The sequence below is a fragment of the Ciconia boyciana genome, chromosome 1 (genome assembly GCF_034638445.1).
Source record: "Ciconia boyciana chromosome 1, ASM3463844v1, whole genome shotgun sequence".
Classification (NCBI taxonomy): Eukaryota; Metazoa; Chordata; class Aves; order Ciconiiformes; family Ciconiidae; genus Ciconia; species Ciconia boyciana.
The window spans coordinates 145,658,931-145,671,139 of record NC_132934.1 but is presented as its reverse complement, the minus strand read 5'-3'; the positions used below and the strand labels follow the sequence as shown (position 1 = coordinate 145,671,139).

Sequence of the window (12,209 nt, the reverse complement as noted above, 5' to 3'; positions counted from 1 at the left end):
ATTGCACATTTTCAGCTGGGAAAAAAAAGAAAAAAAGAGTAGATTTTTGAATGGTAATGGTGCTTTAGGACTATGGGCACTTCAAACCAGACCCACAACCACATGCTGCCCAGGAAGGACGCAGCTAGCCTGCTCCAGACGGAGCTAGATTTTTCTTCAATTTAAGTTTTTCTACTGGTTTTTATGGTTTAGGTTTCACTACATTGGATTCAGGTTCCATGCAACCCCCAGAGTCACAACATTTAGGATTTCTGCCTTGGACTTGGAAGTTCACTCTCCAGGCCCTACCTCTTGGCTCTATTTCTAACTCACTGTAAAACCCTGCAGATAATAAAGACAATATCAAGGCAGGCTTCTCTCTCCCCTGGTAAGGACCAGTAGCCTCTCAAGGAAGGAAAAGTGTGCAGGAGAGCATCCTTGCCCTGCTGGAAGCTGGCCAGCACACCCAGAGGCACTGGCTCTCCCACTCTGCCCGACCTTGAGCTTTTTTTCTCCCTCCCACCCGCAGACAGGAGGGCAGATGAGGGCAAACTTTTATTCTTGCCCAGTGAGGTATGGCTTGGACTCTTCACCAAAGAGGATAGATGGTTTGTTCTGATAATCTGCCCCTAATTTTCTGCCAGCTCCTACAGCAGTGTTTTAATTGCTCTTCACAATTTTTCCATCCTAGCACAAATGAAAGCAATAGCAGCAGGAATACATTCTCTCCCACAAAGGCCAGGGAGAACAGCAGCTATGATTTTCTTTTTTACTCCATCTTTTCCAATAAAGGCTATAGATTTTCTTCTGTCTCTTTGCTACCAATCTTTTGGTGGGATATATGTGGAGGTGGGAACACTCTAATCCACAATCTTCTCTGTCTATATTTGAAGACAGATCAATATGAGAATGGATGGGAAGTGAGAAACCATGCTGAGTAAGCTGATCACTAGTTTCTGTGACTTTCCTCATCAGAAAAATTCTCCTTTAAGATTAGCCTATTGCCATCACTTAGTATTATATTTTGTATACCAGTGAATATTTCTTCTGTTTTCCTTTTCCCTCTGTGAAGCATAATTTTCCATGTGCAAATAAATAGCCTCATTACTGGAAATAAGCAAAAACTGGACTGTGTGAGCGTAGACAGCAGTAATAACAAACATCTTATTTCATTTGTAAAAATGCTTCCTGCGAGGAAACACTGGTTCAACCAGCCCACAACGCTAGAAAAATGGTCAGACTGAACCACATAAAAGTTTTGCTGTCTGCAGCTAATTTCTGCTGGTTAGATGCTATTAAAAATCACTCTGCTTTGAGTTAAAGAAATTAAGCTTAGGGTATGTTTATTCATAATTTAAGCTAGTTAATAATAGAAAAGTAATATGGAGAGAAACTGACATTCTCCATTTCCATTAAAGTAACAAAAATTGTGATTATAAACCCATACTTCATGCTAGTAAGAAGCTAGAGCTTTTAAGGCCAGATCTTGCACTTTCAAGTATTTGCAGTTTAAGGAGAAATACAGACATGTAAATGTTATGCAAGATGTCGGATCATTAAAAAGCCATTTGAAGGATCCTGGCAAGATCTTTCTTAGGGTTACCTACAAGACAGGATATGAAACTAAATGATAACTCCTGTGATAAAAAAAAGCCCTGTGGAGGCTCTCTCAGAATTTCTGATACTTGCTGGTATCACTTTTCTGCCATTTGATGTGCTATTGGTATCTCTTTTTTTAATTTATTTTAATAAAATTAATGTTATTCTGCCTTTTCTCCTGACTAAATAAAATGTTTTATAAAATAGCTTTAAAAAGGCCATTACTTTCATATTTGTTTCTGCTGGCTCATTTAAGTATCATAAACAGCTAACACTCCATTTTAACCCACAACACAAAACAAATATACTATTAAAGGAAAATATTGGACAAGTGTACACAATAATTCATTCAAATTAATGAGCTCTGTCCTTTAATAATAAATGTTTAACATTCCTCCTTACATATTTGTAATTAATGCAGCTCCAACATAGCCGCAAATATGCAGTTAGTAAATACTAATAAGAGCTTTATAAACTCAAGAAACTTTTCTAAATACCCATAAAACTTCATAATATTAACAGATATTTTAAGATATAGATAGGCAGACAGATTTCAGGGTAATCGGTGTATTATCCCATTCTCTGTGTATACAAATACAGGCAAAAGGGGAGAAATCAAAGATATCTTACTGTATTGCAAAGAGGAAACAATGAGATTTTATCCACACTACTTTTCCTTGACTATGGTGTACCACCAGAAACAACCATATGCCACTGCTTATTGAATCTGAGTGAATGGGGTGTAAATAGTCACTTTAGTTATACACTTAGAAAAAGGTTTTGCTGGAAAAAGAGTGGAAATCAAATAAGGCAAAAGACAAAATGCACTCTAAGCTGAAAGAACAAAGATGGGAGCAGAAGAGTGTAAAAATTTTTTAAGATTTTTTGGTTTTAATTTTTTTAAAGTTCTCAATCAAAAGAGGCTACACATTTTGAGGATGAAAACTAGAAAGAGCCTATCTTGAAATACATTGTGAACTAATTAAGAACAGCAACATCAGCGTAGAACTCTGTAGATCAGCACTTTACACCAGATGTCCCAGCAGACCAATGTGAAAACAGCCCATCTTACATATGTTCCTCAGTAATCCTGAAGGGTTAAACAGTAGAGCAGAGATCAACAAAGGTAAACCTGGCACACTTTTTTTTTTTTAACATACACTTCTTTTAATTTCCTGTGCTGTGTAGGTTTCCAAGAACAAAATGAAATACTTCATTGTTTTCAACAAGTCTATAAAATAGTATAGATTAGATTACTTCAAAAATACCACAAGAAGCAGAATTTTTTTCTCCTTTCTCCTCTGAGAGAAGGGGAGGGAATAGAATACTGAAATGCTGAAAAGAGGGAACTGATCGATATTTGAAGAAAAATCAATTTCAAGAGAATGTATGCCCAGTTACTGAAGGAAAGGATGATTACATGGGGAAAAAAAGAAAAAGCCCCACAGATTTCAAACAGTTAATGTAACTAAGAGGTGTCCATCTAAAGAGAGTTAAAAGCAATATACCAAAATTTCAAGGAGCAGAGTAGGATTGTGAAGTAGGAAAATATTCATATTTGTGGTAAGTATAAAAAAAGAAATCATTAGAAATTACAGAGGAAAAAGAGGCATCTTCTTTTACCAGAAACATATTTGTATGTATATGTGTATGTACATATGTATCTGTAACACACAATCAATTTCAAAATAAACAACACTTAAAATAAATGTCTGAAGAAACGAAGTTCAACAGCTTAACGTGTTTTCTGAAGAACAACACACCCTGAGACAGTAAGACTTCTCCACTGACAAAGACTGGTACTTGACATACATTGACCTCCTAGAAATTTGATGCCAACATAGAGGCAAACAGCTGCCTCAAAGCAGAATTTACCCTGTGTCTTTACAGTGGTGCAAGTTTGGAGAAGATGACAGATTACAGTAAATTTTTCATTTTCCAGCTGGATCCTCTTACTTCATCAGCTTTTCCCATCATCTGTATCTGCAGGAGGCAGAAGCTCTTGCAGCCTGTTTTCCTGCATGGTCTCTGGTGACTAAGGTAGCAAAGGGCAAGGGGAGAAGGGGAAGGAAGGATTAAAAGATGAGGACAGTGAGGTTGAGGAAGTTGTGGGCGCAAGATCTATGATTCATGTTTGGGGAAAAGGGCTGCAGGAGGAGTAAGAGGCACGCTTTCAGGTGGCTTTTGTGAGTTGTAACAGATACAACGCTTCCTCTTTCTTCATTGTTATAAGAAAATATGTGAAAATATAGCTCTAAAACTTGTTTGGGTCCCCACACTGTCTGAAGTTGAACCTGTATTGCCAGTGATAATGAATAAAACACAGGAAACTAATAAAGACTGATAAAAGATAGGGAGCAGCAACACTGAAAATGAAAATCCATGAGAAATCACTCCTGCAGCAACACCAATTGATTTCTCTAACAGTGATAACTGCTAATGGAATAGAGAGTGCAATGTGTTGAAAAAGCAGGACTTCAGGCTCTAAAGTTACAAATACGGAATATAAGATAAGCCACTATTACATATTCTAACAATATTAACATCCGTCTCTTGCAAGAGATCCATGAGGGAACCAACAACAGTCAAGTTTTGTTTCTATGATAGTTATTTCCAGCTGATATAGTTTAAAATTTACTCTGGTTATAGCATTTGTCATTCCTACAGATGTTATGGAGAAAACAGCTAACATCATGATGCAATAGGTGACTTTCCACATTTTAAAATTCAAACAAGTTTACTTATAAGTATCTATTTCTACCTTTGAATTTGCAGAAATAAAACAACAGAAAATTTTCCTTGATCTTTTCACAGAAACAATAAGCTAATGAGTTGTTTTAAAGTTTTTTCTTAGAAACAACAGGAAAATGCATGCTTTCCTTGGCTTTCCTTTTCAGTTTCAAGCCTTTATTTCCTTTTACACATGAATTGTTCCAAAGCAGCTTTCTAGGATGCAAACATGAAACCACCCTTTACATACCTTAAAAACCTGATGTTTTTGCAATTGCTAAAGGGTTGCATAGTTGAGGTTTTTTGAAAATAAAAGCTGCATTTAGAAGTATTAAGATTATTTTGGTGCTGTGCTGCATGCCTACGTATATTTATAGTAAAATCTAGTCCAATCCCCCTCCACACTTAATATTATATCTCTTTGCTCATTTACAAAGTACATAGAGGCATTTTTAGCTTCATAAATAAATACTTCATAAATAAACCATTGCTGAATGACATAAGCTAAATGTCTAAAGCATCTGTCATGTTGTGTGCACCCATTATTGATATTTGATTAGAAGGTGTTCAACTATCTTAGCATTTCAATGGGTAATAGGATTAAAAGCTTAAAATATGCAAGGGATGTGGAAGACAAATGAGCATGCTAGATATATTTACTATGGAGCGCCTTGTAGACTTGATTTGATTCACTTCTCTGTTTCATACTAGTGTAAATCAGGTGTGATGCAACATAGAGAATTAATTGACAGTGTGGATGCTCACATGAATTAAAAAAAAAAATGTCATCCCCCCCATATCTGTTCTTTATTTCAAGTTAATCAGACAGTAAGTGTTTTCAGTTCAAAGAAGTCAGTTGGAGCCCAGTGCTGTTTCTGACATGTTTTCCATCCTTAGTGCTGATACAATGCATCTTCATTGGGTTTGGTACCTCAAGGCTTTGGAATGATGTTGCAATGTATGTTCAAAGTTCCCTGTCCCTTGACTTCATGTTAATTCAGACTCCATTTCCTCTTTAAATAATACAGTAAAAGAATTTCTAAATGTCACTCATTAAAAAGTGTGCTCAGTTTAACATTTTAAAAGTACACTAAATTCATAGTTTGAGGTGCGTTAGAGAAGGGAATAACCAAAGCTTTTTTTTCTTTTACCTTATCTTAAAAAATAATTAACTTAAAAACAGATTTTCTGCACCTTGTATAACCCAGACTTATTTTCACTCTCACAGCCAAACTATAATCCTGTTAAAATATTAAAACACTAATAGGTCCTAATAGAAAAATACATAAGATCACTGTAACGTTAATATAACTTGCCAAAATCAGTACAACTCAGAACAACTTCCTTGCACATATCTTATTCATGCCATTAGCAACACTGATGGTACAGCAAGGATTCATATACACATTTTAAAAGCATATTAAAGCCCAAGAATGAAACCCTTCCTTGTGCTCCATTTACAATGTAGGGGGGAAATAAAATCAAAGTACAAAACTGGCTTACTTCCAGTATGATCAGCACGTAGACACCTACTAAGATGATGGACGCAATTGTTACTTGTGCCTCTATATTTGCATGAAGGTATTGATGCTTCATGGAGAGAGGAACACTTCCAGGCTCCTGTAGGAAAGCTTGAATGTTTATGAAGATGGGCCCTCTGGTGAAAGAAAGAGAAGGTTTGCTTATTTCTGGAATGAAATACCATTAGTTTTGTTTATGCATTAATTTTATATTGAGTACCTATGGATATATGTATATGTGTTATATCTTTACAATTGCAAGCAACTTTTCGAACATTTTCATTCTATCCCTCTAAATAGCATTGTTTGGAAAGTAACTCAAGTACAAACCAGCCTTGTAAATCCATTTAAAAAGCAACAAGAAGTCATCCTTTCCTACCCCTCAGAAACAGGCAGTGATAGGTTATTTTTAAAACATTATCTATTCCTTCATAGTCAAGTCTACTATTTCAATGGATCATTTCTCAGTCTCTTACCAACCTGTTTGGTATCTGAAAGGTTCTACTTGTGATGATTTGCTGATTTCTTCTTGAACTTAAGGGTAGAGACCAGTTGTATACCACCTGCAAGAGAGTCACATTTGGCAATATTAATAAAAGTCAGTGAAGTGATAAGTCTCTGATCTAGGGTTTTATTCCTCTTTGTTCTCTCTCCTGTCCATTTAGGACATTTTTTTTGTGGACAGGGTTTAACACACACCAGCCTAAATTAATTCCACCTGATTAGGTATGTTACAGGCGCTCAGTTTGGAGCAAACTCATCCTCATTCCCTCACTCAATCATTGAAGTGAGACACACCTCCAGGAGGTGCTCCAGAGAGGGGATGCCAAATCACACTTTGCATTGACTATAAGAAGCATCTAGGGCAGCTAGGCTCAGAGACAACAATGTAGTTCACTCCCAAAGACTGCCTGGGAAGAAGACTAACATACATGAGCTACAGACAATGAAAGGCCCAGGAGCAACATCATACCCCCAGCCATTATGAAGAGGACATGGTAGAATTTCAAAAAACAAAATTCCGGTTTGCTGATCTTCCAGCAAAAAGAAACAAAAAATCTTCAGAAAATAAACACTTTCTGAAACTTTGCCCATTACTACACACTGATATTCACGCAAGTTTAGCCAAATACACTCTGTAAATGTAGATACAGATATTCTCTCTTTTTTAAAGAAGAGGAACTCAAAAAAACTTCAAATTTGGTTAATTGTAGCCTAAATCCTAAGCCTGTCCTGACCCTGTATGCTACACGGTGCAGAAAAAAAAACAACCCACAGCTTAATCAACCAGCTTGGAACATCTGACACAGAGAAATGCCTGAGAAGCATGCAGGCAGGGAAGGTTAATTTGGCTACCTACTCCTTTGGTCATGTCAGGAGCATGGCTGGTGTGCCAGCAGAGATGGGCTGCTGCATCCAACTGTGCATCAGCTGTCCCATAGCAGCGTGAAGGCTGCTTGGGGATCACTGCCAGCAGCACAGGTTACAGCAGCCTCCTCATCACAGAGGTGGATGGTTTAAGAGAGTAATTGCTGTTATGCTATTGTTCGCCATGCTGAGGTAGTGGGACTAATCTTTTGCTGTAGACTGTGAGATTGGGTGTAAGCAGGAATACTGATGGCATTGTTGAGCTGTGCTGTCACTGGTAGAGGCAGGCCATCCTGTCACATATACAGAATGAGAGGCAGTTGTTTGTATGTCAATGCTATTTATTAAATGATGAAGCTTATTTTATTTTTCAGTGATCTTCAACGACAGGCTGTAAAAGATCCTCCTTCACCGAGTTCTCTGGGAGAGAGCAGCAGGAACTTGTTACAAACAACATCAACAATGAGAAAGCTTTAAGAGAAATAAAGCTAATAAATGTGACACATGTTTGAGAAAATAATTTGCAACAAAATGTGAAAATGTATTTCAGTGAGTGCAAAAAGGCACTTTGCACTTGTTTCTTCCTTCTAAGGCAACTTTTGAAACTTTGCCAATTTTAAACACAAGAACTTCCATGCTAAGTGTCAGTCAAGGGGCCTAAGTTTTACAAAATTTTAATATAGGAAGCTAAAGAAAGTCTTATAAAGACAAAAGAAAATGTAACTTTACCCTTATTAGAATAAGTTTTCTAATGCTGATGTTGACACACTTCACAGCAGGGAAACGCACAACTACTTAATCCACAGAATGGTGATGGAAATATAAGTGATAAAACACATCTCGGAAGCAGTGAAAGAAAATTTAAAGACCATCACCTGCTGCTGGCGTCTCTTCCTTGATCCAGCATCTTCAGTCTGGCTGATTTGTACTACAATGTATTCCTCTGTTTGCTGATCAACTACATCTGCTACAAATGGGCCTCCTATGTCTAACTTCAACAGAGCAGAATCATGAAAATCGGTCAGATTCATAGCTGTTAATAAAGTTGTTAAGGTGTAATTTCCAGTAAAAATGAGTATAGGCTGTACAAATTCCAGAAAAAAATATAGATTAGTCAACTTATATTGAAAAACACATTCTTCAGCTAAAATGCTTAAGTAACTATGAAAATAAAAATAGATGTCTACTTCCTCACCAAGTAGCACTGTTTTGGCCGGGTTTCCTAAGGAAACAGGAGTTACTTGTTCAGAACAAATACATCTCTCCTTTCCTAGTGACTTTTGAGATCACCGGTGCTTTCAGCTGACACCGTAGATGTACCAAAGCTCCACAGAGAGACAGAGAAGTAAGGCTCTTTAAGTGCTTGTACTAGATGAAAGGCTGCATCATTAGCTCAGCAATTTAAACAACACAAAATCTGTACTGGGAAAAACACTGTGGAAGTTCCAACCACAGGGAAAACTAAATCAGAATCAATGTCCTATTCATGCCAGAGGATTTGCTTTTTGGTCAAAATTTTACTCACAATTTTTCAAACATCTGAAAGACATTTTCAAGCTCCTCTCGGCTGGACTACTCACAGACTCTTTCTCCTCCAGCTCCCTTGTCTACTTTTCCTTTTTTTCTCTCTTGGATATCTAGCATGAGGTGTGGTCAAACTACATTCCTAGTCTAATATAATTGAGAAATCAGCCAACCATGATCCGCAAATCCATTGGAAGTCTGGCTCTATTAGTTCCAATACATCTAGAACTATTTAAACTTAGTATTGTGATAGTCCACTTCTGGCATGGTTGAGAAAGAAGCATCCTTGTGGGTTTGGGGAAGAGGGAAAGCCTGAGCTTTTTAAACTCTTCACAGTCTGTTTGTTGCTATAGTAGAGTGATATTGTAATTGTTTTGCTCCTATTTGTGATCAGATAGAAAGCTAAGGCATCACCACCAACAAAAAAAAAAAACCTAAGAGGTGAAGAGACTTGATTTTACACATATATGTTCTGTTGAAATCATGCGACTTAATCACATGCTTGAGTATCTTTACAGTTTTAACATCTGACATTTAATTGAGCATACTACAAAGAGTGAACCCATTGCAAAAAAGATCATATACCCACCAGAAAGATTTTCCCAGAAAGACATTTTGTTGCCCACAGAACTCAGAGATTTTAACAGGAGAAGAAAAAACACAGTATAGTTAGAGGGGACTCCGGGCAGTGCTTCCCAGTGAGCCCCGGTAAGGCCATCCATGGGAGACCAGTCTCTAATGGGCAAGCTTTGTGACATTATGCAGAGGTCCTTCATCTTTAAAAGAGTTGTTGCATCTGTCCACATTCCCAGCAGGAGAACTGGATCTAGAGAAGAGATGTCTCTCACACTAACCCAAAAAAGACCCTAGCAGATCTAGTGGCAGGTGAGCAGCCAATGCGTTGCAAATTAATATAAATGTCACCCTGCTTTGCACAGAGCAGAGCAATCACCGCTAGTGTCACCCACATGCTGTTCATTAAGAATGAACCTCCCAAGCATCTATTTGCTTAAAGGAATCACACAGAAAAGGATAAAAAAATAACCTCAGATGCAACAAATCAGGAGACCAACTCCAGTCAGGAGAATTTACACACACAGCCCTTAGCACGCATAAATACAAATTACAACAGTTCTCTTCTGGTTCTGAATGTTTTAAGTGTGATTTGGCATCACAGTTTTTCTGTGTCTTAATTAATACATAATATTAGTCTCAACTGGAACTATAGCTATACCTTTAACTAGAAACATTAATTATACCTTCTAAAAGGCCTGCTGACCTGAAGTCATTAACCCAATGATTTGGGACACCTCTTGACAGTCTGCCTTTTATTAGGAGTATAGCCAGTAATTTATGTCTTGAAAAGCTTCAGGTGCATATAATTATGGCAGCTTCCTTTTAAGCAATACTTTTAAAATAAATCCTGTAATTACCTAGATGATACATTCAGGAGCTATTATAAAGGATGCTTAAAATTAAAGGGGGAAAAAAATTAAACCTTATTTTCAAGAAGAGTGGTTCTTTCCTTCTTTTCCTATAAAGATGAGGATACTTAAGCAAGTTTTTCCATTCCTTTCTGTGCATTTATAAAACCATCAGAAAGAGCCCTAGCAAAACACATTCTCCTTTGACTGCAAGTGGAACTGAACATCATTCACCAGTCTGCATTGAGGCTCTGAAATCTCATCAGAGTTATCTTTCTCCAAACAATATTTAGAGACTGTCATAATTCCATTGTTAGCTGCAGCAGATCACAGCCTTTATGAAAGGTGGAATCAAAATAAACCAGGAGAAAACTTCAGCCACGCTTATATGTATCAAAATGTGATTTTTTTTATCAAGCTTCTCTTCAGAATATTTTTGTTCTGCCTTATCTTGGTTTTATATTTCCCTTAAATTGCCAGAATGTGATTTCCTCTATATTTTAATCATTCCGATGTGACTAACTTTTGGGAAAACTATCTTTTTACTTCTAATATCCCCTTTTATTCTGCAGTTTAACCATGCTGGGACTTTTTGTCTTTTCTGAACTTTTTTTGTAATGTGGCCTCCCGTGTGTGCCTTTAAAGCAAAAAATCTCCCTGACAAGATTTACAGCCAGAACTGTTATTTTTGATTTCACTTCAGCTAAGCTGCCTCATTTTTATGTAGTTCCATTCTTGAAATTGTATTATTGCTGTGAATTATCCTGTCAAGGGATTTGGGTTTGTGTATGTTTTGTGCACCATTACACAATGGCTGTCTGTATTTACATCTGGCACCAGATTGGGTCCACTGCTCAGAGCTAAACCAAGAGCTGCCTTTTCTGATCGCAGTTTTCTGACTAGCTGCTCCTAGAAGGTACTGAAGGGTGTGCAAGAGTCACCTCATGTCACTTTACTTTTTTGTAGCTTGTGTAGACAACATGATGGAATGGGATGCAGTGGCTAAACATTTACATTGGCATTCATTCACCACAGTTTATACTTCTGTACTGTGGACATCTGCATCTGAGTTGGTTACTCCCTTAAAATCAGTGAAAAGAGGATGCTTTTAAGATAGAATTCATTGCTTCATTTTAGACCACCACACAAAGATGAGAGGAATCGCTCATGAGAACTTCTATTAACTATAAAGAGAGCCTAGGTTGACTAACTCAGGTGTAGCTGAGATGAGTCACTCCCTAAATACTGAGTCCCTACTCTACCCTCCATCATGCCATGAATTCAGTATGTACACAGCCAGTTGAAAAGCCATGACTGACAGAGATGCTCTGTTTTATATTTGCATGCAGATGGCTGGCTTTATGCTTTCTTTAACATCTACTTGTATCACCTACTCTGCCTACTGTAAAACATACCTTGATAATACTATGTCTATCGATTATTTTTCACCAAGTTTCTGAGGTGCTTATATACCATTGATCTTGATTTATGACTAGGTCACTATATTTCTCTAGCATATTACCATTTTAAAGAAGGCATTTTGCCTGGATCTTAGCATCTATTTTTACATGTTGTCCTTAACTGGGGTTATTTCTCCATCACTCTTTGCAGTTTTCTCTTTTGATATCCTGTTCCTGTTTGTAGCTTATGAGGTTGTTTTTACATCATCCCTTCACAATATACCAAGTTGAACCACATGCTTTTCTATACCTATTGGTTTCCCTATCTGAAGAATGCTCCGTAACTTTTGTCTCCTTTTTGGAGTGTCAGCAATCTGGTTCAATTTTTGCCTACATTGGATCCGTCCTTTCTCTCTGTGCTCCATCAGTTCTAGAAGTTTTGTGAGTGCTTAATAAACTCTCTTTTCTACAGCATTTTCTCAATGATGCCTTGAGATTCCGCTTCTTTGCCTGCCTCTGCACATGGTCCTGGTCTTCATCCATCTACGTAGCAGCTTGAACACTGCCTGCAGGCCAAAATGCTTAGTGTGTTTCTAACAGCATCAACAAACATAAATGATTTTTAAATGTGTTCTGCAAGGAAAAATGATGGAGGAGTGTCTGAT

The 12,209-nt window shown here is 37.3% G+C and overlaps 1 protein-coding gene across 1 annotated transcript in view; it reads right to left on the bottom strand.

Moving 5' to 3' along the window:
* Positions 1 to 12,209, bottom strand: part of OCA2 (OCA2 melanosomal transmembrane protein) — a 180,305-nt gene that overhangs the window by 134,835 nt on the left and 33,261 nt on the right. Inside the window, exons 6-8 of the mRNA XM_072853227.1 lie at positions 8,072 to 8,229; positions 6,309 to 6,391; positions 5,812 to 5,965 (exon numbers count right to left, since the gene is read on the bottom strand). Coding sequence (XP_072709328.1) covers positions 5,812 to 5,965; positions 6,309 to 6,391; positions 8,072 to 8,229 — 395 coding nt within the window. The remainder of the gene's footprint in view (positions 1 to 5,811; positions 5,966 to 6,308; positions 6,392 to 8,071; positions 8,230 to 12,209) is intronic.